This window comes from Chelonoidis abingdonii, chromosome 26, assembly GCF_003597395.2.
Source record: "Chelonoidis abingdonii isolate Lonesome George chromosome 26, CheloAbing_2.0, whole genome shotgun sequence".
In the NCBI taxonomy this organism is placed as follows: Eukaryota; Metazoa; Chordata; order Testudines; family Testudinidae; genus Chelonoidis; species Chelonoidis abingdonii.
Window position 1 is genome coordinate 13,047,855 of NC_133794.1, and position 26,694 is coordinate 13,074,548.

Consider the following 26,694-nt stretch of genomic DNA (forward strand, 5'->3'; position numbering starts at 1 on the left):
GTGGGGAGGGTGTTGGGGTAGGTAGGTGGGGGCAGGGGGTATCGGGTAGGTAGGTAGGGGGTGGAGTCTGGGAGCGAGGGGAAGGATGTGGGGGGGCTTTGGGAGGGAGCTGTGTAGGAGAGGATCTCAAGGAGCTGGGGGAGGGAGGGTCTGAGTGTATGGGGGTATTGGGAGAAGGTGTGGGGTGAGGAAGACGCTACTGGCTCTCAGCAGGCAGTGCAGAGCCAGGTAGGATTTTGCTCTGGCGGTTCTCAAAGTGGGTCGGGATCCCATTTTAATGCAGTTGCTACGGCTGGCTTAGACGTTCTGGGGTCAAAGCTGAAGCCTGAGGGCTTCAGCCCTGGGTGTCAGGACTCCGGTTCAGGCTCCCTATCTGGTGCTGAAGCCCTTTGGGCTTTTGTGGTGAGGCCCAGGCTTTGCGTCCCGCCCCCCACCCCCGGGCGGCAGGGCTCAGGCAGGCTTAGGCTTTGGTCCTCCCTCCTGGGGTTTGTGCAGTAATTTTTGTTGTCAGAAAGAGGTCTCGGTGCAATGAAGTTTGAGAACCCCTGAGCTAAGCTGTTGGCAGGTTAACAAGGGTCAGTCACAAGGTATAGTTGAGAAGGATCTCCCTGGGCCCACTTGTAAGTGGGTCTCAGGGGAACTAGGGTGATGGTGGGGAGGTGGGAACAGGATAGTACTTGGCAGGGTCAGTGAAATGGTCTCATGAGACGAGCATCGTCATTCAACACTACAGAAGTTCTGATCTAGCTTGCTGTGTACTGTGGTATGGGAGGTGAGAGGGCAGTGAGGGATAAGAATCTCTGAATATAGAGAACTGGGTTGGATGTGTTGTTTTCACCCACATTAGGCCAGCATAGGAGACCTGGAGAGGCTCTCTGTGCAATGGGTCTTTACACACACTTGCGTTTACAGAATTAAATGGCTCACAGAGTTCAAGGCCAAAAAGCATGACTAGATCTTTTAGAGGATGCCATCCAATTGCTCCAGTATTATGGTTCATTCTTCCTTGCTACAGGCCAGAAGTAGGATGAAGCGCCTAAAAGGAACCGATTTTATGGCACGAATCAGCAATTGGGAGGAGACACGGATGCTGTTGTTGGAACTGAAGGTGAGACTGCAAGAGAAGACCTCTGAAACCTCTCTCTGTGGGAGAAGTGGACATCTAGCTGTTCTCTGGGTCAGACCCTTAGTGAGAAGTATGGGCAGGGGAAATGTTTGGCATTAACTACCAGAAACAGAGGAGGCATTGTACATGGATGCACAGTTAAGGAACGGGGCGTGTTCCATACTCCCTTGTTGTAGGAGTGCTTAGGGGTCACAGCAGTGGACTGGGGGTCAGGACTCATGGGTGTTGTCCCCAGCTCCACTGCTGACTCACTGTAACTTCTCAATGGAAGCTGCTTTCCTTCTGTGCCCCAGACTCTCCATCTGAAAAACAGGACCAATATTGTCCTGGGATGGGGGTTGGAAGGCCTAATATGAAAATGCTCTGAGTTCCTCCGATAAAAGGTGTGTATCAGTTGCACTAACCATCTTGTTTCCTTTCAGGAAAGCCTTGCCTGTGCCCCAGAAGACCCAGCCAGCACAAGCAAGCTCTCCTGGCAGAGCACGGTGTGTGATAAAATCCTGCGGGCTTGCATCCACTGGCTGGGACTAAGTAGGAATTGCCTGGCACACTTTGAAAGCTTCTTGGACCTGGCTGAGCTGGCATGCCAGGGTTATATAGCAGCCGGCCCCCAGCATGTTCCCCTTTACCTGGAGAAAATCCTCTACCACCTGCTGAGGAACATTGCCACCCAGGGAGCCTATGATGCCTGCTTAAGGTTTGCTGGTCTGCTCTATGCCAACCTGGCAAGGTGCCGGCCCCTAGAGGTGCCTGCTGAAGACTTTGAGGCCATTGCCAAGAGCAGCTTTAGCGTGCTATGGAAGGGTGCAGATGCCCTTGCTAAATCGGGTCAGGCACCAAGGGAGAGCAGGGTGGTGCTTTCAGGCCGGCTGCAGGCCGTGCGCTTTCTGGTCTTTCTGGAGGAAGACTGCTCAGCCCAGCTGCCCTTGGAGCCCCCATTCTTTACCTCCCAAGTAGCTCGTCAAGCTGCAGCTGCTGCTGTGATGTTTGAGGCCCAAAGGACCCCCCTGAGCAAAGAAGATGCCTGCTTCTTCAGCGAGCAGCTTGCTCGCCACCTGATTGCAGCCCTACTGGATGGGAGGAGTGCAGTGGAGCCCTTGCCCCTGCAGCGGTCCCTATGCCTGTTTGAGCTCACCTTGGAGCGATGCCGGCGTCTCTGCAAGAGCAGCTGCTTTGGGGAAGGCAAAGAAGCGATAGACCAAGCTGAGGGCTACCTAGAAGGAGCTGGTGACATCAGGAGGGGCTTTGGTGCTGCTCTGGGTCTCCTTCGTGCCGGAGTCCAGCTGAACCAGGTGTTAGCACTGGGTGAGAGTCGGGCTGGGCTGCCCCTCTCCCAAGCTGCTGCAGCTCTGAGCTGTGCGTCTGGAGTCCCTGAGCCCCTGCCCAGGGTGCTGGGTGAAAGCTGCCAGTTCATTGTCTCCTCTCTAAACGGGTACCTGAAGAAGAGCAAGCGGCGACTGTTCAGCCTAGAGGACATCCTTGGCCTTTCCACTTTCATGGAGGGTTATTCCTGGCTTCTCCATAGGCTGCTGGATAGCGTGAGTAAAGCTTGTGATTTAGAGGCTTCCCCTAGGTGGGGTGGGGCCTGAGACACACAGGATTGTGCCAGGGTTTCATCTGGGTTTTGTACACAGCCTGTGGTGCAGCAAAGGATTAGGCCCATTGGCAGCTGGGATCTTTCGAGCTCCTGGGCTCTAAAGCCCAAGCTGGCATTAGGCTGGGGATTGTATGTGACTGAGGTGCCACTTCTGCAGTACGCCAGCATTGCATTGCAGAAAGGAAGCGTGCTCTTTGGGTAAGTCTACGCTGCAGCCGGAGGTTTAAGTTTGAGCTCAGGTAGATGTACCTGCACTAGCTTTGATCGAACTAGTGCACTAAAAATACCATTGTAGCCACAGCCAAGCTGCATCAGCACAATCCTGCCCGAGGCCCTAAGAAGTATGTATGTGAGCTGGTAATGTCTGCTGCTGCCCGTGCGGCAGCAACGCTGTTTTTAATGTGTCGATCAAAGCTAGCATGTGTCGGTCTCCCCAAGATGGAAATTACATCTCCAGTTGCAGTGTAGATGTCTCCTCTGTCTGGGAATCTGCCTTCCAAAATCTAACCTGCTAGGGTGCACAGGTGTGTCTCCATCTGCTGACAAATGCAAACTTCCCTTCTCCGTGAGCTAGCTGAGGACTAATAAGGATGCCCCACAGGTGAGTGGAGTGGGCCTGTATCCACATACTAGCCAGTTGCTGCTGCTATTTAGTAGCTCATCTGTCTGCCAATTAAATGACAATGCAACCTTTTGTATTGTTTCAATGGGGCCCAATCCATGTGTGCTGAGCTGGATGCTCCTTGGGGATGCCAATGTGAGTTCTCCATGCTGATCTGTCAATTGCCTTTTTGTTTTCCCTTTTCAGATTCCCTCCGACAACATGAAACAGCAGCAAGCAGTGAAACAGCTACACTATCACAGCCTGCAACTCTACACCACAGTGGCATATGATGCCTTCCTGGGTTCCCAGGTACTGGCAGTGGAGGGAATAGCATATGCCACTAGGAGCTGGGAGTGGGCAAGGGAGATCTCCAAGAAGCATGGGTGCAAAAAACCGTTAAGCTTCTCGTTGCTGGACTGATCCCAGTTTGAGGCCACTGGACTCCCATGTGGAGCCTGGTTCACTGAGGTCCTGACTCAGCAGGGCTCTGAGTGCTGTAACGGCAACAACACTCCCCCTCTCTGAAATTGCTCAGTCTCATCCAGCCTACCCCAGAACAATATAATGGATGCCTTATGCAGCCTTCCTTTGTTAGACGTTCTCCGATTAGACTGGGCTGAATGTGCCACAGATCATCACTGAATGGTCAGCAGGAGATGTCCTCTGGGAGCCATGGTACTTGCAGGTTGCTATTAGCATAAACTACATTTATTACTCCCAGGTTCCCTCTTGCCAGTTGCTTTCTGCTCCCACCCAAATGAAGGAAGTGTGGTCACATGGTTAGTGTTGGGAAATATGGTTTCTGTTCCTGAATCTTCCCTTGACTCCCTGTAAACCCTCAGCCACCATCAGAGTGGCCCAGTGGCTAGGGCAGTGGACTGGGACTCAGGAGACCTGGGTGCAATTCCTGACTGTCACTGCTTTGCTGGGTGACTTTGGGCAAGTCACTCTGCCTCCCCGTGCTTTAGTTTTCCAAGCTACAAAATAGAGAGATTTACCTTTGTAAAGTGCTGTGAGATCTACAGGTGAGAAGTATTCTGCAAGAGCTAGGTAGTGATGTTCCTCTATGTGGTGTGAGACTTCTAACCAGTATTTTGAGAGACCAGTACTTGGTGTATTTCATCTGCAAGTCAGACTGCTTTGCAAAGGCAAGTCAATTACCACAATCGCCACTCAATAGCGCTAACCAGCAATAGCCACTCCAGGTGTGGTGCTGACCCTTTTAGTTCTGAGCATAGCTGGCAGATAAAGGCTGTGTAACAGTGGAAGAATGCTGCTTCATGCTCTTAATCCCTGATTATTTCTTTCCCGTGCAACTGCTCAAATGTCCTAGGACTCCTGCTGCATCTCTCTTGCTCCCCAAACCTCTGACTTTCCACAGGTGGCAGGGGCAGCTGGACTGGAGCAGCTGGTGGGCTCTTGCCAAAGTGTCATTACCTGGATGCTTGATGCACTAGAGGGGCTCTCCGAACAAGACCAAGAGGAATACCTTGATGTCACAGGTCAGTCCCTGAGCCTCTGAGCAGGGTCCTGCTCCATTGTGGGTTACAAGGCCTGCTGTCGGTGGACAGGGAATGGCCTCCCCAATGTTTAACTGCTCTATGCTGCTCTGCGAGAGGATCTGGTCTGCTACCCTGAATGCAGAACAAACTCAGCGTGAAAAAAGTGCAACATTTACTAATGCCCCACAAATACGCTAAGCATCACTGGGCTGCCAGGGAGAGAAACTGACCGATTTCTCCACTGAGATCCCTGTGCCAGGTCTGACTGAGACCTTTCCCTTCCAGGCAGGGAAGCATTGCTGTTGCTCTGATGCTCCTCCCTGTCCTTCAAAAGCTCTAACCTGTAGTAGCTGGAACAGGTGTGGCTTGTGACCAGATGACCCTGGTTCTTTAGATTACAAAGTCCTTCCCAAAGTAACCCCTGCTGCTGCTGGACTGGAGCTTACCATGGAATGTGGTATTGCAAAGTCTTGCCACTTGATGGTGCTAAGACTCCCATGTGAATGGAACAAGAGCATCATGATTGATGCTGCTACTCCTCCAGAGTTCTGCTTCTTGGCTCGTTTGTCCTGGTAATCACTGCTACTAGAGATCAGTGGCTCCACTGCAGTCTTTCCTGATGAGACCCTAAAGAAAATGTTCTTCCTAGACCCCGTGAGCCATTCTTTTCCTCCTACCTCAGTATCATTATCCACTGTTCTGTTCAAATCACCTGTCACTACATCTTCCTCCTCTTCCCCCTGACTCAGTCCCAGGCAATGCTTGTCCTGCTTCTGCATCTGACTCTTCCCGCTTTCCTCTTCCTTAAATCTGCACTGCAGGGAAGTGACCGAGTATCTTGTGGCCCAAAGAGTGGTGAAGGATCAGAGTGTGGGCTTGAGACCTCAAAGCCCAGCCTGGGATTGTAAGGGCAGGGGTGTTGCTGGTATCAAGTATCCATTGGAGTAATGGATAGCCATGCCTTGCACATCACAAGTCCTGAGATTAGGGGGATGGTCAAATGGGAATGAGGGGAGAGGGACCCCAGAATGGTGATGTGAGGCTGGAGGCTTTTATACAGCCCTTCCAGTCAAGAAAGGAGACCATCCCTTCTAAACTCAACTCCTGGGGCCTGATCCTGTCACTTGTGCAAATCTCCAGCAATTCAGCTGGAGTCAGTGGAGTGGCACCTGGGCAAGTGAGGAGACTTGGATGCACTGGTTTGGTACTGACTGGTGGGTCTCCTCCCGTCCGTGTTTACGCTTCCTCTGTAGACTGATGCTTTCGTCCAATGGGATGGCTTGGGGAGTTTGCAACCGTAGCTCTCTAACAGAAAGTGCCCAAGGCAAACCCTTCCTTTTGAGACCAAATATTGTGCCTCCATGACATGCTCTCCTTGCTGGAGTATCAGGGACAGTGTCTAAGTGGTTACACATGGCTGGCACTAGGCCAGTGAGATTCTTGATGCTCTACTGGAAAATCCAGATTTCTCCATACAAGCTCTTTGCTGTTGCTCCCACAGCTCATGGAGACAGATTCTCTTGCAAGGATATTGGTAACAAGGCTTTCAGAATGAGGGTGGTAGGCCCCTATCCTCCATAGGGGAGCGGAGAGTGAGAGTACTGTAATCTCGTAACGAGGCAGCCTTTAATATTCATGCTTTTGTTTGCTGTGGTAGCCTCGTGTGCCTTCAAGCTGGCCTATGGCTTCTACAGCCAGAAGCTGTATGTGGAGGCCAGCTCAGTGACTGAGGTGTTCTGCCAGAAGTTGGGGATGGCAGAGTCCTGTAAATATCCAGAGATGTCCACAGAAAGGGTAAGTAGCTAACTAAGATTCCGGGTAGCTCACTGGGGACTCGGGGGTCTGGTGTAAGGGAGCCATGAGCTTGAGTCCCTGGGCTGTAGGAACCAGACTTCCATGAAGGCAGCAGGCCCTGAGTGTCAGGAGATGTAAGGCACTTCCTCTCCATCCTCTAGCTGACGTGGAGTCCTGACAGGACGGGGACTGCAATGTGGGGCTGGGGGCTCTAGGGCCCAGGAAATGGGGAAGCTTTTGCCGATGATGCCTCTTTGCAGGGATTAGGTGGAAGTGAATCTCGTTCATCCTATTCCAAACTGCTCCTTCAACTCATACTCTCTGTCTCTCTGCAGTTGCACAAATGCTTTAAGCTGCAGGTGGAAAGCTACAGGAAACTGTGCTGGTTTGAGAAGGGCCTTGAGTCTGTGTCACTCTGGCTGGCCGCACTGCATAGCAGGCTCACGGAGCAGATGGCAGAGCCAGTCTTGCTCTGGGTCAGAGTCAAAATGGATGCAACAAAAAATGGAGATGAAGACTTGAGACTAAAGTAAGGAAGAGGCTGAAATCGGGGGTGGGAGCCTTTCTTTTGGCCTGTCATTTCATGGAGCATGGGACTGGGAGTCAGATTCCTGGGGTCTATCCTGGTTTGGCCACTCATCTTGTGGCCAGACTACTCTCTGCCTCAGTTTCCCTATCTGTAAAATGGATGGATATTTCTCCTAGTACCCCAAGACAGATCTGTTGTCACACACAACCTGGTCACTATCATAGCATAGATCAGGGGTCGCAACCTTTCAGAAGTGCTGTGCTGAGTCTTCATTTATTCACTCTAATTTAAGGTTTCGTGTGCCAGTAATACATTTTAACGTTTTTAGAAGGTCTCTTTCTATAAGTCTATAATATATAACTAAACTATTGTTGTATATAAGGTTTTTTAAAATGTTTAAGAAACTTCATTTAAAATTAAACTAAAATGCAGAGCCCCCCGGACCAGTGGCCAGGACCCGGGCAGTGTGAGTGCCACTGAAAATCAGTTTGCGTGCTGCCTTCAGCACCCGTGCCATAGGTTGCCTACCCCTGGCATAGACAAAGCTGTGTAACTAATTATTAGGACCCTTCCAAATTCACAGTCCACTTTGGTCCAATTTCATGGTCATAGGATTTTTAAATTGCAAATTTCATGATTTCAGCTATTTAAATCTGAAATTTCATGGAGTTGTAATACTAAGGGTCCTGACCCAAAAAGGAGTTGGTGGGTGTGGGGGTCACAAGGTTATTGTGGGGGGGATTGTGGTACTGCTACCCTTACTTCTGCACTGCTGCTGGCAGCAGCGCTGCCTTCAGAGCTGGGCAGCTGGAAAGGGGTGGCTGCTGGCCAGGAGCCCAGCTCTGAAGACGAAGCTGCTGCCACCAGCAGCGCAGAAGTAAGGGTGGCATGGTGTGGTATTGCCACCCTTACTTCTGCACTGCTGGTGGAACTGCCCTCAGAGCTGGGTGTCCAGCCAACATCTGCTACTCTCTGGCCGCCCAGCTCTGAAGGCAGTGCAGAACTAAGGGTGGCAATACTGTGACCCCCCCACCCCCCAAAATAACCTTCTGCCTCGTACAATTCCCTTTTGGGTCAGGCCCCTCTATATGAGAAACGCTGGTCTCGTCAATGAAATCTGTGTAGTATAGGGTAAAAGCACGCACAAGACCAGCTTTCATGGTCTGTGATGCACTTTTCATGGCTGTGAATTTGGTAGGGCCCTACTAATGATCAAAGCTACTGAAATACCTAAAGACTAATCTCATGCTTGCCAGAAGAAACGCTGGGTCTGTGCTGTAGTGCACAGCTATGGTGGGGCTATCAGGAGCCCTAGCAGCCATTTTGAGTGGCTCACCTCCAAGTGCTGCTCCTGTCTGACCTGCGTGTTTGCTGCAGGACTCTGAAGGATGCCTTGGAGGGGCATGGCCTGGATGTAGGGACCCTGGTGTCTGTGCTCTCTGAAGAACTGAAAGCCTACAAGGCTACGCGGGCTGACACAGGGCAGGAGCGCTTCAACGTGATCTGCGACCTGCTTGAGATCTGCTCAGAGGATAGCGGCCGAGATCGTGAGCGGGCGGTGAACCTGGTGGAGCTGGCCCAGGTGCTGTGTTATCACGACTACACAGAGCAGACGGCCTGGTGAGTGGTGGGTGGGGTGGGCTTCATCACCCTCCCATCTGCCTGTTCCTCTACTACCTGCTTCCTGCAGTGGTTCTGATTGGCTGCCCTTCCCCCAGGAGGCAGCCACATGGGGAAAGCAGCCAGTTGTGGGGGTTCCCCAACAGTACTGAAAATGTGGGGCCCCTTAGTGACCCGGCTTGTGCCTTACAAATGTTGTTTCCAGCTCTGCAGCCCCTTGCAACCTGGCACCCTGTAAGCACTGGGGATTGCTCCAGGCATGTGCAGGGCAGATGTCTCTGTTACACTAATGATCCCTATAGGAGAGCTACTGAATAAAAGGGGCCATGTCCTTTTCTATTGTGCCTACCACCTGGGAGGTTCATGTTCTGCTGCCCTATAGGGGCGTTCCATAGCGTTCCTCTAGAAGACTAGAGGTGCTAAGGCTCCAGGACTGTCAGCCTGCCCCTGGTGTGAACTGCCGTGGGGTTTGGCCTCGCATGACTCCTCTTCCCTGGTTTGAATCTCATGGTGCCAGACGATAGCCCTGGGGACTGAAGGCCTCTCAGTACAGTACATGCCTTATGGAGATAGTAGTGGTGAGAAAAGGGACTGGAATATGGGAGACCTGGGTTTTGTACCCCGCTCTGTCACTTAATTGCTGACCTCTGCCCATTTCCCTTCACAAAAGGTGGGAAAATATCATCCCCATTTTAGAGAAGTGCTGTGAGATCCTTGGGAGTGAGATGCTGTTAGTCTGGCTTATAACCAGTCTCCTCTCCTGCAGCTCCTCCTTGGACTCCGTGCGGGAGGCCCTGCGACTGTTGGACTCTGTACCTGTTAGTGCTGAGAACCAGGAGCAGCTCCTGGATGACAAAGCACAGGCCTTGCTCTGGCTCTACATCTGCACCCTTGAATCCAAAATGCGGGAGGTAGGTGGTGGCAGCAGTGTGATGCAGTGCTGGTGATTCTGATCATACCTCCCTGCCCCATGGGAGGTCTAAGCTCTGGAGCCACCTCGGCATTGTAGTGGTGCCGTCTCTGGGGAGTTGTTCCCGGGGCACCCCCCCGTATCAATGGGGCCAATGAAAAGCTCTCCAGCTATGCCTGGTTTAAACAGGATATACCAGGTGTCTTTCTAGTAGAACATCAATGGCCCCCCTGTAGAGAATGGCTGGCTGCAAAGCACCAGCACCTGAAGCAGTGAAGCAGTGAAATGGCTGTGCAGGAAGGACAGGGAAGTGCCCATGCAGTTGTCTGGGATGCTGTCTTTGGGAGCCTTCCCTGTGCCTGGCCCATCAGACTGTCTGCCTTCCCACAAGGCTGAAAACCCAGTGGTGATGGAGCAGATACACACTCTCCTCCCATCGAACGTCCCATCATCAATGTGCTGTAACTGCCTTGGCTTCTCTCAACCTGCTGCAGAGCATTGAGAGGGACCAGAGAGCCGGAGACGAGGGGCACAAGAACCTGGAGGATTTTGAACCCAATGACCTCAACTATGAAGACAAGCTCCAAGATGACAAGTTTCTGTACAACGGCATTTCCTTCAACTTGGTGGCAGATTCTGGTGAGGACCTTCTTTGAGGTGGGACAATTAAATGCCAACGGTATCTTGGAGCAATGCCTAACTCTTCTCGTCTGGGTTAAACTGACCCATTGGGCCCAGGAAAGAGAATCCCTGAGGTGGGGGTGAGGCACATGGTCTCCCATTCAGTTTTCCAGGGTGCAAGGGGGTGGAAACGCTCCCATTGGGAGCAAGGAGAATGTATCCCAGAACTCTGCCGCTGCAGTGGGGGTGGGATTGGTGGTCTCTCCATCATTTAGTTGAGCACATTGGGCCTGTCTGGATACTGTCACCTGCAAACTTACAACACCCCTGTTTGCATGTGGTGGGGGTCATTGACTCATTCCCTCTGCCTTCTCTCAAGAACCGTTCGGTCACCACTGCTCTAGAGGTGGATTTTATCCATGTCTGATGCTCTGGCCCTGGAGGAGAGGGATCAGACCCCTGGTGGCTAAGTGACAGCTACATGCCTTGGTTTTTAGCACAGGCCAAGTGCCTGGATGATGCCCTTGCCTTGTGGAAGAAGCTCCTGGCCAAGAAGGGCGTCCCAGCAGTGCGCAGTGTCGAGCAGACCGTGGTCTCCCTGCACATCGTAGCAGCGCTCTACAGAATGATGGCAAAGGTATTGGGAGCCTTGGGCTCTGATGGGCTGGGGAGGTGATTTCGTCATAGCCTTGCAGTGTTGAGAGGGTTGCCTAAGTGCATGAGGGCTTCAGGCTAGTACTAACCATAGGTCATCTCTGTAGCTACCTACGTTAAAGTTACCTATGTCTGACCCAGTGGCTAAAAGTGAGCCAGTGTGTTGTCTTATGTGACCCTTCACATTTTAGTCAAGCGTCTGTGCTGCTCTAGCGAGGGGGTGGCTTGTGGGCACTGCAGCCCCAGCAGTTGGTGCTCCCTGACATGATCCGTGATCAGCTTTTGTTGATCCTTGTTCCTCCCTAGATTAGGACCATAGCCTGACCTACAGCAGCACTTCCGATCGGGCCGTATAGTTGGGTATCCTGTCTCAACAGTAGCCTGTTCCATACGTGTCTGAGGAAAGTGTCTCACCATTATGGAAATCTCTTCAGTACTTGGCCATGGGGGTTTCATTCCTGACCCTTGGCCATTGGCAGTTGGTTTATGCCCTGAAGCATGAGGATTTGTCTACTGTAACAGAGGGCGGGGGTGTGGGCAGTGTTCATATAAACATTCAACTCATGAAGCCGATTAAAATCTTGTCTTTGGTACCTTGAGGCAGGGAGTTCACAGGCTAATTATGATGTCAGTTTCCTGTGTCGCCTTTTCTGATCTCATTGTGAGCCTCTTGGTTGACCTCTGTAACAATCCCTGTTTGTATCTAGTTCTTGTGTCTCCTCTTTAAACAGTCCTAATCTCTTCCACTGTGGCTTCCTGTGGTCCCCTCTCTGTTTGGGTACGTGCACAGCCCTCATTGCTGTAGGAGTGTTTGTCCTATCCCCGTCCCTCCCCCCTTCACTTGCTGCCCTGAAGAGTCATGTGACTATTATGGCTACAATACCTCCACCTGAGGTGGGTGAAGTGATGGCTTTAAAGTATGTGTGGCATGTCTAGGATGGGGTGTATTTGTTTCTCTTGTCCCACAGCCACTGCAGTCCATGGAAAGCTATCTCCTGATCAGAACCCTCTCCAGTGCCCTTGGTGACTGGCTTGGGACAGCCAGTGCCTTGTGTCAAGTGACTAAACTACTGTTCCTGCTGGAGAGTCCCAGTGAGGCCAAGGTAAGTATCAGGGGTAGGGTGGTTCCCAAGGTGGGGTCTGTCTGGGCTTACGTGAGGGTCAGTCCTTTGAGCCTGAGCCAGGCCAGAAGAGCATTCTAGCACTCTTGCTGCATGGAGGACGGCATTTTGTTCTCAATGGCGTCCTTCACACACCATGCGTGAGGGGTCATGCTGGTGTGGTTTGTTTCAGTACTACTGGAAACAAAAGGGGTTTGGGACAATTGGGCAGACTCCAAAAGGGCTGTTGGCGGAAAGGATTTTGGGAGCCACTGACGCACAGGCCGATGGTGCCATTCTCTGCTAGGGTGGGGACACTTGACCAAACTTCCGTGGTCTGAACTGTCAAGTCTGGAGAGTCGTACATTGGGTAGGTCTTCCAGCTTTTCTATGTAGTGTTGCTGTCTTCTAGAATTGTGAAGGGGAGGTGAGGAATCTGCCCAGTACGTAGGAGTTCAGTGGAGGAGCTGGTTTCTAATGTTTCTTATGGTTTCTTCCAGCTTTTGTGGTGCTTTGTGCTTCTTAAGATTTTACCATGACCGTGGTTGAGCTGAATTCAGCTATCACTCTGTGGCAATCCCTGGACTGTGCATGCTTCATTTGGCCTCTCTTTTCAGATCTTCCTGGAAGAAGCAGAGTCCTGCTTGCAAAAGGCTGACTGCTGCAGTGACTCCTATCTGCTGCTGAAACAAACGTGCCTTATACTCCATAGCCAGCTGTGCTGTGCAAACCATAAGGTAACCAGCCCTTTGAGATGTAGCTCCTGTGACTTTCTAGTCCCTTTGTTTATCAAGCTTCAGCTCTGCAGAAATAATTAATGTGACCTTTAAATATGGGTCTACTAGAGCTAGTTGGAAAATGGGGCTTTCCCCACCCACAGAAAACTCTGCATTTTTTTTGGCTGTAAAAGTTTGATTCTGAAATATGCTGCTATGCCTCATGGGACATGTAGTCTGGGTACCTTTAGTTCCCATTGTGCTATAGACTGGGCTCCTTGGTTGGACTCATCTCCCATGGTGCACCATCACGATGCACATCCCCTCTCCATCCCTCCTATGCATGGTAGTCACATGGCCCTGGAGCATCATAGAAGATGGAGGGCGGTCAATAGAAGAAAGTAGAAGCATGAAGTGCCTCAGTGACATTTCAGAATTGACATTCTGCATTTTTCAGGCAGAAAACGTCTGACAAAAAAGCAAAACTCCCCATGGAATGCAGATACTCCTTTTATGAAAAGCTCCATTTAGTTGAAACCCTTACATGTTTAATAGAAAACTTTTGATTTGCCCAATATCCACCTTGTTTAGGATTTGAGTCAAAGCCCATCCTGGCACCAGTGGGAAAGGAAACTTTGAAGATCGGATGCCAGCATGGAAACCTTTCTGCTCAGCTGTGAGAGGACTTAGAACGAGTCCTCTTCAAGCCAGACTGTTAGCTTACATTCTCCTGGGGGAAGGTGCCAGGTGGAGATTTCTGGATTTGCCCTCTCCAGGAAAGGGTGAGCAGAGGCAGTGTAAATACCTTGCACACTGCCCCCTGCCAGTCTTAAGGTTTTTCCATAGTGTTCCGGACTAGCAGGATCTTAAACCCATTCTGCAGTGTCTATCAACAGATCTTGCATGGAGGAAATCCCTTCCTCAAAAGGAGTGAAAGAAGTGATTGTTTCAATGACCTTGTTCTTCTTGAAACTTCTTCCTTGTATTTCTAATCTTTCCCTCTAGTCTGTTCCATGGACTACAGCTACTTGAATCAAGCTGTAACGCTGAATTGATAGGTCTTGGTTCATATGGAGAACTGTTCTCCAGGTCACTGTACCCTCACTCCTCATCTCTATCACATACAGGTTGAAGAAGGCCTCACTCTGTTGCTGGAGGTCCTCCAACACCCAGCCCTGCAGAAGATCTCAAAGGTTTGGTACCTGCTCCGAGCCCATGTCCTCCAGTTGATGGCAGTTTATCTCAACCTTCCTTCAACTAGCCTTTTACCTGAGCTCAGGCAACAACTCTGGGCTCAAGGTGAGCATGGTGACATGGCAAAACCCTGACTGCAGTCAAGAGTGTCTCAGCAGCATGGGAGATATTCTGATGGCAGTGGGGTTGTGGGCATATACTGGGTGGCATATGCTACCTTGGCAGACTGTGGGGTGGCTTGGGAGTTCACAGATACCTAGATCTGGCTTTCTCTTGGTCTGCCAGTGATGACCACCTGGCCCACAACGTTAGTGACATGCTAAACTTGGGTACCTTCTACCTTTCTTACCACAAATGTGGCAAATGCCTTTCTCCACCCCTCCTGTGTGGGCAGAAGCAGAGCAGCCTACCAATCTGGGGCTGTCCTCCAGAGCTCAGAGAGCATGGACTCTAATGTACCAGTGGTGGATCTAGTCCTGTGTCCATCTGCAATGGCAACCGGTGCCAAATCTATTAGCAGTATAGAGCTCCCATAGCATACTTTGTTGTATAAGGCTAGACAGGGAGAGGGATTGTTTCCTGACCCAGGCTGGGAATCAGCATGTGACCTGGAATAGGAGGGCAGTGGTCCAAGTAACTTCTATCTGAGTTTCATTGCAGATGCTCCTCTTCCTAAAAATGTCCCTCAGTTGGCTGAGGGCTGCCTGCTTTGATCTCCCTGTCTTGTGACACCACCCTTCCAACTGAGATGGGCAGAGAGCGAATGCTGGAATTTGCATGCTTTAAGTTCTGCTGGAGTTTCTGCAAATAACTGGAGTTATGCCAAGCATGCTGCTCTTAATGGCACTGAGGGAATTAACTGCTGTCTGCATGGGTAGGCAGATGGTGCTAATGTTCATATGCTCCCTTGTACAGGATGGAAGACTCCTGAGACTGCTCTTGCTGATGCTCACAAACTCTTCCGCAGCATCCTCCTTCTCCTGATGGGTGGTGACTTGCTGTCCTCTCCTAAAACTGTCCCAGAAACTCAGTTTGTGGATCATGGTAAGCTGCATTTGTGCATAGACTGTATTGTTAACAGCCCTGACTAAGAGCACTTGGCTGTCTTAACTGGATCTTGCTTTTGTGCACAGAAGGAAATGAAGAGGCTGATTCTCCAAATTACGCTCTTTGAAGTCTGCGCAGGGATTAACTGCCACGTGGAAAACTTCAGGCTGATCTGATTTTTGGGTGGATGGAAATGCATCTTCCTGTTTTAATCTAACTTCATCCTTAATGTCAACAGGCCTAGTGTCTCCTCATAGAACTAGGAAAGTCTTAAGCCTCCATATACAACAGTCTAGCTTCCATGATCAAGTGTCCACCGAGAACAATAAAGGGCTGGGAGCAAAATACCAGTGAATGCTGAGTTGAGGGAATTTTAACTGTTGTGCTAGGGATACAGAGCCTGTCACCATGGTATCTGGCTGCCTGCCTGCTGATCCAGTCCCTTCAGTATCAACTAGAATGACTTTACATTGCAGCATAAACTTCTGTGTGACCTACCCTGACCAGCCTCTCCAGTAAAGAGCTGGATGATGTTAATGGTCTGGAGTAGTGCAGTGTCTTGTAGACGTTTAATTACTTAATTACTTTACTTTCCCTTAACTTTGTAGGTACAGTGCAAAAGAGGATCTCTATTCACCTGTTCTCTTCTCATGCAGGGGAGAATCTCCTGCAGAAATGGCAGGTGCTAGCGGACATGCTAGTCTGCTCGGAGAAGCTCATTGCCCTCTTCAGCCAAGTGGAGATGGTGTGTGAAGCTAAAGCTTTCTGCTTGGAAGCCCTCAAACTCACCATGAAGCTGCAGGCCATTCGGTGGTAAGGGGCTTTCGGTGGGAAAGACTCTGTCACAGGGCACAGCATGTCCATTTCAATGTGAAGCAACTCCAGCAGTGTCATGTCTCAATGCCTGTGAAGGAACTCCATGTTTTTGGGAGCTGTTCAGCTCTGCTTTCAGGCCAGCCCTAGGGGACAACTTCTTCATCACAGATGGGGAGGCCAGGTGTTGGGTCTCGTCCAAGCTGCTGCCAGTGCAGGAAGCAGCATTGGCAGTGGGGTCTGCTGATCCTTCCCTAGAGAAAATTTGGTCTTCATGGACTGCTAATCAAGCTGCCATCTTATCTCATGGGATCCAGGTTGTTGATGGGTTTCTCTTCCTAGGTGTGCTGGGTTTCTGGTCTTGAAGGCCAAGCTGGAGCTGCAGCGAAGTGAGCTGGAGCTGTGTCACTCAGACCTCCAACAAGCCCTGTTCCTGCTAGAATCTGGCACTGGTGAGGTTTTTTCCTTTTGATTTAAAGGAGAGCAGTGGGGAGGGGAAGAGGACTTTATGCCCCCTGAGAAGGAAATGTGACCAGTTCTTCCCGTGGCATTGTCCATTGGTGGCAGTGGCCGTACAGCTCGCGCTTCAGAGGCAGATGGTGAGGGATAGAGAAGGCTCTACAGACACCAGGGTTCTGCTTTTCCTTCTCTGCAGGGTGTCTCTTACAATCGTTTTAATGACACAACTGAGGACACCCTGAAATCCATGAACCAGAGGGGCTGGAGGAAGGGGGAGGTCTTGAGACTTGGCACTCATAATTGCAAACCAAATCCAGTTTAGCTCACTGAGAGCGACTACCACTGGCCAGTAAAGAAAGGAGTGTGTCTAGTAGCTTATTTTATTTATTTTTTAGCTGCTTCCTGGAAATAGGAAATGTTAATATAGGAATAAAACTAGATTTTTTTTTTTTTTTTTGGTGGGGGAGGAGGGTGTCCCATGGTTACAAGTCTGGCTCTACAACCCAAGATCAGTATTGTCTTGAGGCTGCATAACTACTTCCCACTTTCTAGGGTGGGGGGGTGGTGGTGGTGGGAAGCATTCTGTCCTATTGAGGGGAAAAGGCCTCCTACAAAGGACAGTAATAATAGATTGTCTTGAGTCTACCATGTGTTCAGTATAGCACAGCAATGGTTGACCGCAAGTGGCGACACTCAGATAAGTAACTACACTCTCTCTTCCACCTCCAGACTTTGAAACGAAAGAGAAGCAGAAAAGCGAAGTGAAGATCAAACCCAAGAAGGGCAGGTCCAAGGGTAGCAAGTGCCAAGGCCCCAGTGCCGAGCCTGCCAGGGAAGAAGACGGCTTCTTGAAGGGCCCGTTGCTTGAGTTTGTGGACACAGTAAGCAGACATGAGACGGAGAGTGTCCTTACCACCTCCCCAGTGCTGAAACCCAAGAAAAAGAGATGTTTGAACTTCCTGAGCCACTCCGTCCTGTGCTCCTGCTCCCTTTGCTCTGACGTGACCCTTTCGGCTGTCTGCCTCCACTGGGCGGTCTCCTATGCCCAGTGGGAGCTGGCATCAGGGAACAGAGCAGAAGGGTTAGGTCTCCTCCGGGCTAGTCTGGAGCGCTGTATGGTCATGACTTCACGCTTCTCCACCATGGTGCAGGAGGCATCCCAGCACAATGGCAAGAAGGCTGCTGTTCGGGACCGATCCGTGCTTGGGCTGCTGGATGATCTGGTTGCCAACTTCTATGCCACCGTGGCGGCTCAAAGCATGGGTGACCACCGGCCAGAGAAGAGGCTATGGGAGCTCCTGGAGACTGGCCTGACGTTCCTGTCTTCCAGAGTGCCCTGCCTGCCAGGTCTGGAGTACCACAAAGCCAGCTTGCTACTCACCAAAGCCGTGGCTACCATCTATAGCCTGGTGTCCAAGCACAACAGCTGCATGGCCCACATCTTCTCCAGCGCCTGGGCCTGGAAACCCCCAACTGCCTCCTCTGAGACCAAAGAATCAGCAGTGACCAAGGCAATCAAGAGAGAGGAGAAACTGCCCTTGAAGAGTAGAAGCAAGAAGATTCCAGTGGCAGCCTCTGGCCCAAAACCCAAAGCCAAGAGAGGTCAGGGAGTCAAAGCTCTGCCTTTGATAAAGTCCAGCGATGTCTTTGCCCTGGGTGACTCAGATGGAGAGGTGCCTCCGATCGTTATTAGACCTGTGATGGATCCCTGCACCCCAGTGCAGAAATCCTTCCCTCCCACCAAGGGTCGTTCACACACTAAGCCAACACCTGGCCCCAAGGCTCCATTTATGGTGTTCAATGAGATCTCCCCTCCAGGGACGAAGTCCCAGCTGCTGAAGGCTCCCAAAGCCTCCAAGAGAGTCAGATCTCGCCTGAAGGTAAGTGCAGGGGGTGCAGCACTCATTGATGGATGGTATCTTTGAGGTGGAAGGTATATTGGGGGTCCTGGTACGACATTGTGCCTGGGCAACTTCCAGAGCACCACCTGCTGGTCGGACCCGAACAGCTTCTGATCCCTTGGGATAGGGAGATGGCCTACTGGGTGGTGTCCACTCCATCTGTCCCCTCTCGCACTCCTCTGATCAGTGCAGATTGCTCTCTAGGGCATTGTCCTGGCTAGTTCTGCCATGTCCCTGGTGATAAGGCTTGTACTCCTTCCCTGGGGAAGACCAGGCTGCAGCCTGTCCCAGCTCACTGTTGCAGAATTCTTCAGTAATCCAACCTAACTTGGGTCTCTCTTTGCTCTGTTACACGCCCCCCTGCTGCTAGTGACATGAGTTAAATACAAGCAACTGGCCATCTTCTGCTCCAGGAACCTGATCCCTTCATGAGAACTCTGGTCTTACCACCTCTTTGCAGGGACTGAAAGGGTTAATTGTACCCCAAAGCTGAAATTGTCCCAGGGCCAGGTGGTGACTCATCCAGATTTGTAGGCAGTTAACCCTTCCATTGCTAGTTCTCTGGTGCGTAAGATGCCCCTGAAACTCCTGTTGGCTCACAATATCCACAGAGCCTTTTGCTTTTAGGTTAGTTGGCCCAGTTCTATAAGGACTGGAAATCACTAGTGTCTAAGCCAGGCTTGTGAGCAGAGTTGAGCGACACAACCCAGTTCTAATGGGGATGTCAGTCCTCCTAGACCTCTCAGTCGAGAATGTCATCAGCTGCATACAGGAATTGTCCTCTCGCTCCTACTCCCCTTGGGCAAGGCCCAGAGCTTGGGCTAGAGTGGAGGAGAAGCTGAAGTTGGTGCTGCTTGTGTTGGAGACAAACTCGGCCCGTAGGATTCCAGGGCTACTGATCCCCTGCTTAAAAAAAAAAAAAAGGCCGTTCCCTGAAGTCCCATCCTGGTGCCAAGAAGAGCTTGATAAATCTCTCTCCACATGCATTCCGGGCACTGCCCAGAGTGAGTCACGAGACTAGACTGCAGAGCAAGGAGCTGGAATCCACCCTAGAGAAAACTGATTGTCTCCCTGTTCCCAGGTGGTCTTCAGCGATGACAGTGATGTGGAGGATCCCGCTGCAGCAGCCCAGGGGCCAGAGAACAAGGGGCCGGCTGCTCACGAAGAGCCAGGGCCTGCCAGCCGCAAGACAACACGGGCATCGGCCTATGGCAGGAAGGCTTCACGGCCAAAGGCCTTGGTTGCTGATGCAGAGGGGGCCCAAGCCAGTTCTTCGGCTAACTGCCCCCAGAGCAGCAAAGCCAAGCCCCGGAGAATACGAGCAGGCAACAGGAAAGCTGCTGGGCAGGAAGAAAAGGAGGGAGCAGCCCAGAGAGGCCCCTCTGGGCAGGGGCAGCAGGAGGAAGGGGAGCTCCTAAGGACCATCAATGAAGAGAAGGTGATGGAAGAGGGATTTGAGATCAGCTTTGAGCTCCTGCGAGGATCTGATGAGGAAGAGCCAGCGACAGGTAGGCCTGGGGGAGTCAGCAAGGAGAGCTTGACTACTAGACAGCTTTGTCCTGTGTAACGTGTCGTGGGCAAGCTGTATTCTGGATCATGTTAGATCAAGGGGCATAGAAACCAGGGAGGTCTCAAACTGAGAATAGAGGCATAGGAGAAAGTGCTTGCTAAAGTCCGGTCTGAGCCCAGATTTGGGAGGCACCCAAGGTCTAACCTTGACTTGCCCATGGTTTGCAGCCGCAAGTCCCTTCACTGTTTGTTTGTATCCTCTGTAAGACTGGCTGTGCTCCCAGGAGTGGAGTGAAAGCACTCTGGACGCTCTAGCCATGTGTCCTGGTTGGCTGGCATGAGCCCATATAGGGCCTTGCAGATAAGGGGAGGCCTGTGGAGCTGGGTCCTGAAATGGATAGGGAAGCCTCTAGGGGTTAGACAGCAGAGGCAAGGGGGAGAGTTCAGCTGAGGAAGTGGGAGGGGGTTGGATCTGAGGATGCTGCTTTTCTCCCTTGTTCAGCATTGTGACAACTGAATCCTGCCATGTTCTGGTTCCAACTTCTCCTGCAGAAGTGTATCTTTCCAAGTTCTGTCTGCAGAGACTGGGCTTGAGCAGACCCCAATGGAAGCCAGAGCCCTGGTGTCCTGGCAAGGTCTGAGGGAAGTGTCTGCTTTTGTCTGCAGGGAGGAAGAGGCTCTTGGCCTACAGGCAGGACGGCATTGAAGGGGAGCACGAGGTTCTCCGGCGAGATGCCAGTGCTGATCTGGAGGAGAACTTCCTGGTCGCAGAGAGGAAAGGCAGCCATGACCCATTCAACCTGCAGGCACTCTCCTCCTCCCTGGCTGCTGCTGTCAGTAAGTGCCCTAGGAACCCCACAATATTTGGGTCTCCCTTTGTTGCTTCCCCTCCTCATTGAAACATCAGGGCCTTGTGGCAGTGGCAGGGGACAGAGGTGAGCTCCTGTGGGAATCCAGGGACCATTGTATAACGAAGGTATAGTTGCACTCTGCCTGGTCTGTCCTTAACCCCGTCGTTCCAACAAGCCACAGTAGCAGTGTGGTGGGCCTGGATCGGACACTGGCAGTCCTCCTCCTGTCTCTGCTATGATACTTCAGCAGCTAAGCCTGCTGGAGGTTGCCTCCACTCTTCCCTGGGATAGCCAAGGCACTCCACTCCACCCTGCCTGCCAGCTCCCCAAACTTGCCAACTCCTCTGAAAACATGCTCGCTGCCACTCCAACCCCCTTCCAATCCACTCTACCCTTCACACCCCACCTGCTCCCCTCTGCTCTGATCTCCACCTTCACGCGGGGCGGGAGGGAGGGCCAAATGAAGATGCTCTTGTCACGCCCTGTCTGACCACAGGGTTATCTGCTCTGACTGTTCCAGGCGTCTCCTCTCTGGACTCTGTCAGCAACTCCCTGAAAGCTGCCTTCCAGGCCATCAGCCACTGCCCTCCAGGCACCCTCTACTGCCAGCTCTGCCGGCTTTTAGCACTGTGCGTCGGCAGTTGGGACCCCATCACTACTGCCTACCTGGTTTCAGAGTCTGTCTCTATCACTGTCCGCCATCAGCTGATGAGCAACGTTCACAGGAGACTCTAGTAAGAGCTGCCCGCCCTTGACTGGCGGGTTCATACAGTAAAGGGGAAATCCTTGTAGATCCTGCAAAGGTTGCCTTTATAGCTTCTGTTTACATGGGGCATAACAAGCCTGTGGAACCCACTGCCACAAGGTGAGACAGCATTAAAACTGTCTGAGCTGTACAAAGCCTCCAAAAGTGAGACCAGGCAAAATAACTTTAACACTGAATTGGAGATGGGAAGGGAAGATGGGCTGGTGGCTGATTGACCAAGCTAGGAGCCAGCTCTGCCCCAACACTCTTGGTGCTGCCAGAAGACCAGTGTGTCACCTTAGGCTGCTCACCCCATCTATAACGTGGGATAATGCCTAGCTCGGGTGTGGGGGCTTAATAATCCTCAGGAGCTACTGAGATGGAAGCTACTGTGAGGGTGGTAACATCGAACTAGAAGAAGCACTATCAGGACACTCGTCTTAGTTTAAACGCTCCTCACTCAGAGCTCTGGCTCCCTTTCGTTGCTGCCCTGTAGCCTCCTGCCTCACTCCTCCATAGCCTGGCGCTCAGCTCACTGCTCTGGGAACTTGCCTGTTCCATCACCCTCAGTTCAGAACAGTCTTTCTGAACCCAGCCCCCGTCTCTGCCCCTCTCCTTTCTGGGTCTTGTGGGTCTCTGCTGTAGTGACCCTCCCTGCATGCTTCTTCCATCTCCAGCAAAATGAAGAAAAAGTCAGCGGCAGATGTTGCTGACCAGCTGCAGGAGCTCACCCTGCAGGGAGGGGATGCCGATTTGCAGGTCCAGCACCTCTTGCAGCTCCAGAGCTTGTTTGAATTCAGCTCAGCAGGGCTGGGCCAGGGGGAGACCGAGAGCTTCAGGGAGCAGCTGCAAAAAATCCCCAGTGGTATGTGCTGGGAGGGAGGGTCCTCTTCAGCTGGTGGTAGCGGTCGGCTTTAGGCTTTCCCTCTGGGAAAGGGCATCTCGCAGCTAGGTGCCCGGTCTGGACCCAGCTGGGTCTGTGGTGGCTGAATGTTGTTACACCATATGGCCATAGAGCAGCGGCTTTGCTAAATGAGTTGGCCTTGGTCCCATTCCTAGTGGGCAGACACCCTGTGGCAAACAGTCATCCCAGCTGGGGGACCTTGTTTGCAACCTGAGGCCCCAAACAAGGAGTGAATGGGCCTGGGGAACCAAAATCTCCTCCCTCATGGAGGGGCGGGGCTTTTGGCACGTAGGAGGCTTGCACTGTTCTCGGTCCATGCCACAGCACAGGCGGGGCTCTCCTGCAGGCTGCTTGCTCTCTTCCACTGGGGTGGATTCAGAAGGCATCCTCTGACACCAAAGAAGGGCTCTTAGCTGGGTTCGGCTCATTGATTGACTCCCCTAACTGCTCCGTTACTGTGCTCATCCCAGGTGTAACCGTATGCCTGCTGACCCTGGTGAGCTTTCAGCCTGGCTCCCTTGGGGACACGTTACTGCTAACGCGGCTGGAGAAGGACAGCACCCCGATGACCATCCACATCCCAACTGCACAGACCAAGGTGACGGGCAGGGTCGATGGGGCACCTGGACAGTGGCAACTACACCTCTACCTCGATATAATGCAGGCCTTGAGAGCCAAAAAATCTTAATACGTTATAGGTGAAATGGTATTATATTGAACTTGCTTTGATCCACTGGAGTGCGCAACCCGCTCTCTGCCCCCCCCCCCCCTTACCCCAAGAACACTGCTTTACCGCGTTATATCCAAATTTGTTATATTGGGTGGCATTCTATCGAGGTAGCAGTGTATGTGAGCTCAGGGCAGGGGTCATGGCGCTGTGTCTCATGCAGGCACCCTTGAGCTCGGTACTTGGTGAGTTTGCCTCCATCCAGAAGGAGCAGAAGGAATTCAGCAGCTGCACAGACAAGAGGGACTGGTGGCTGGGCCGGATGGAGCTGGACAGGAGGATGAAGGTGGGTGGGCACACAGGAACAGCTGCTGACTTGGCCAAGTTGGAGACTTGGGCTTTCTGGCATCCCACACCTTCACCCCACTCTGCTGACATGCCTCCCCTGGCCCTAAGGGGCAAGAGGGAGAGCTCCATCCTCAAGGGGCCAGCCCTTGGCCTTTCCACCGAGGGGGCCAGTGGTTGCCCATGGTGGTTAGTTCTTCAGTGCCCGGGGACTTTAGACTCCCTCTTCCATTCTGCAGATCCTGACCGAGACCCTGGAGAAGGAGGTGCTGAGCTGCTGGAAGGGGGCCTTGCTGCCAGCCAGCCACGACTCTGGTGTGGCCAAGGAGGCCTCCAGCCTGCAGGAACAGCTCAGGGAGTGCGGCTGGGAAAATTCAGATCTGGCACTGCTGAAGGTGAGAGAGCTGATCCTGGGAGGACCAGCTGAGAAGCCCCTAGCATGACTGGGCTTTTTGCTGAGCCTGGGCGGGATAGATGTGGATTGGTCTAGCTTTAGGCTGCTGAGCTGTTGCTGTGACGGTGGTAGAAAGGGAGCCAGGTCCTTCATGTGCTCTCAAGGGGTTAGGAAGTCCCTTGTACACGCATGGGGGAGGCATTTCAGTTGAAGCCATTCCCCTGGGGCATGGATGGGGATTTGCTGTGCCCATCACCTTGCTGGCCCCTGCATGGGGACACTGGCACAGTCACACATGCCTCAGTCTTCCTCTTTTCCCTCAGCTCGTGTTGAACAGCTCTCATCTCCTCACCCCTCAAGATGTGCAGTGCCTGGCATCCGGGCTGTGCCCAGCGCAGCCAGATGCAGCCCAGGTCTTCCTGCAGGAGGCGGTGGATAAGCAGAGATCCCGCAGTGGGCAGACGAGCGGTCACCTGGTTCTTGTGCTGGACAAGGTTAGTGGTCCTCTCCCCAAAACGTGCCCCTGCCAGCCTAGCCTCTGCCTCTCCAGATAACTCCTCCTCCTCTCCTCTCTAGCACCTGCAGAAGCTCCCCTGGGAGAACATCCCCTGCCTGAGAACCCTGCCAGTGACCCGGTTACCCTCCCTGCGCTTCCTGCTCAGCTACTCCCTCGCTCAGAGGGTAAGTAGGGGGGAAGGGGAGGGCGGGAGGAGGTGACTGTCCTGGGATGGCTCTTCTGTGCCTTCGGGAAGAATTCCCCTGCCCCTGTGAGAGCTAGGCCGGTAGGTAGCTCCCATGATCTCAGATCAGCTGGGCCCTTCCTTCTGTGGGGGAAGAAGCCATTTCCCCCTGCATGACCTGCTCAAGTGATACTGAGCTTGAAAGGGTCAGCCACGAAGCGCTGTCTCCTCTGCCTGCTAGCTGGAGGGGCTCTGAGCACCCCTAGCCTGGCAAATGGGTGCGATGGGGCAGGTAGGATGATCCTGCAGGCCAGCCAGGGGCTTCCCTAGCTGTAGCATGGACTCTCAGTTCACATGGCTGGACTGGATGGTGCCTAGCACCCATAGCTCCCAGTGAGATAGTGGCTGCCCACATGGGTGCCCGTGGCTCTGCAGGATGCTGCACTTAAGAGTGGGAGCAACATGTCTCTTGTGTATCTTTTCAGTATCGACGAGGGTCCATCCTCACCTGCGGAGTGAATCCCAGCAGTGCCTTCTACGTCCTCAACCCACATGACAATCTGCCTGGGACGGAGAAGCGCTTCCGAGCCTGGTTTGAGAGGTGGGTGCATCTTCCTGCCCCCACATGCCCATGGGGGTGGGGTTCTGCAGGGCATGGTTGCCTGTTTCCCTGCGTGGCTTGGTTGTAATCAGCCTCCTTCAGTAGAATGGGAGATGTGTCCCGCTGCTGCCTCCTGCCTGGAGCCATGGGGGTATTGCTGAGCAATGCCGTTGGGTTTGCCCTTCATTGTGGGAGTGGTGGGTGTTCCGCTCTGTTCTCACCCAGTGTTGTCTCACAGCGAACCTGGCTGGACAGGGGTGACTGGAGAAGTCCCAAGCCAGGAGCAGATGCAGTCGGCTCTCACGCAGCGTGATCTCTATATGTAAGTGATTCCTGCATGAGCCAGCTAGTGTCTGAGGGTGGGTGGCATTGGCGAGCAGGACTGACCATGTCTCCCTAGAAGACGGGCGCCTCAGACTCCTGGGTTCTATTCCCAGCACTCTGCCTGATTTGGGGTGTGACCTTGGACAAGCTACCTCCCCTTCTCGTTCCTGTACAGTGAGGATACCTGCCTTGCTAGGAGATCCCTCTTACGGGATACTGATAAGTGCACATTTTCAGTAATCAGGTCCATAGCAGATGGCTCTTTCCTGTAGCTAAAGACCAACACGTAACAATCCTGGGGAGAGACGTTTCCGCTGCTCAGGGATGGAAGTGCAACTAGATTCAAGCATTGGGGAGTTGGGGGGAACAATGGCAGGGTATTGGATCAGTCCATGGAAGCGTAGAGCATTTGCCCTGCAAGTCAGCCTCATTGGAGGCCAGGGAGCTGAGTGGGGGAGCAATGACCAAGATAGCTGCAGCCACCCATAAGCTGTCACCAAGTCCCCTGCAGTGCTGTGAGCTCACCCACAAACTCTGCCTTAGCTACGCCGGGCATGGAGCCGGTGCCCGCTTCCTGGATGGACCATCAATCCTAAAGTTGGACTGCTGTGCTGTGGCCTTGCTCTTTGGCTGCAGTAGCGCCGCCCTGGCTGTCCGTGGCAACCTGGAGGGAACTGGTATCCTCCTCAAGTACATCATGGCAGGATGGTGAGTCTGCCGGGGATGAGATCTCGAGTGTGGGAAATCTGTGCTCTGGCTACTATCAATCCACTGGCCCATGCCCCCCCCTTCCCCCATTCTGCTTTAGAGGAAGGGAGATGCCAGCGTTGTAGGTTTCCTTCCTGACCCATTTAGAGGCTCTGTGTGCCCTTAAGCATGAGGTCTAGTCACCCCTGGCTTAGCCCATAGAGCTTCAAACACTAATGGCCATAAATCACATCATCTCAAATCCCAGCCATGGCATTCAGCTCTGCTGTGGGGAAGCCCAATGCCCACACAGGCAGACCTCTATTGCTCCAGTACTTGCCTGATGCCAGTCCAAGCTATACACACTTTCTCAACTAGGTCTAATTAATAGTGGGAGGGGGTTGTGGGACTGAACCTCCCCACCACCTGTACCCAGGCTAGGCTTGATCCAGGCATGGCTGTGCTGGGTTAAGGTACTGGCTAGAGCCCCGTGTCTGCTGGAGGGGAGACAAGTGTCTGTCTGTTCCCTTTGCAGCCCTCTAGTGCTGGGAAACCTCTGGGACGTGACTGACCGAGACATTGACCGCTATATGGAGGCGCTCCTCCAGAGCTGGCTGAAGGCAGGGTCAGGCGCTCCTCTCCTCCAGCATGTCGCCCAGTCCCGCCAGGCCCCCAGACTCAAATACCTCATCGGCGCAGCCCCCATAGCCTATGGCCTACCTGTGTTTCTGCAGTGAGGCCCCTGCCCACTGGGCTCCCAGGGGTCATGGGACTTGGGTCATGAGCCTGGAGGGATGAGG

General features: G+C 52.6%; 1 protein-coding gene across 1 annotated transcript; it reads left to right on the plus strand.

Annotated features, from left to right (window-relative positions):
- The first annotated feature begins 1,020 nt into the window (after positions 1-1,020).
- Positions 1,021-26,672, plus strand: ESPL1 (extra spindle pole bodies like 1, separase). Its single transcript, XM_032786777.2, has 30 exons — positions 1,021-1,108; positions 1,549-2,664; positions 3,532-3,636; positions 4,709-4,829; positions 6,487-6,623; positions 6,959-7,152; positions 8,530-8,772; positions 9,539-9,683; positions 10,177-10,321; positions 10,801-10,940; positions 11,926-12,060; positions 12,675-12,794; positions 13,901-14,072; positions 14,883-15,011; positions 15,671-15,827; positions 16,170-16,279; positions 17,016-18,166; positions 19,269-19,695; positions 20,363-20,533; positions 21,068-21,281; positions 21,970-22,157; positions 22,667-22,794; positions 23,087-23,209; positions 23,448-23,603; positions 23,926-24,096; positions 24,179-24,283; positions 24,768-24,883; positions 25,122-25,205; positions 25,751-25,915; positions 26,430-26,672. The coding sequence occupies exons 1-30, from the start codon at positions 1,028-1,030 to the stop codon at positions 26,629-26,631; spliced, it is 6,651 nt and encodes a 2,216-aa protein (XP_032642668.1). The 5' UTR covers positions 1,021-1,027; the 3' UTR covers positions 26,632-26,672.
- The last annotated feature ends 22 nt before the right edge of the window (positions 26,673-26,694 follow it).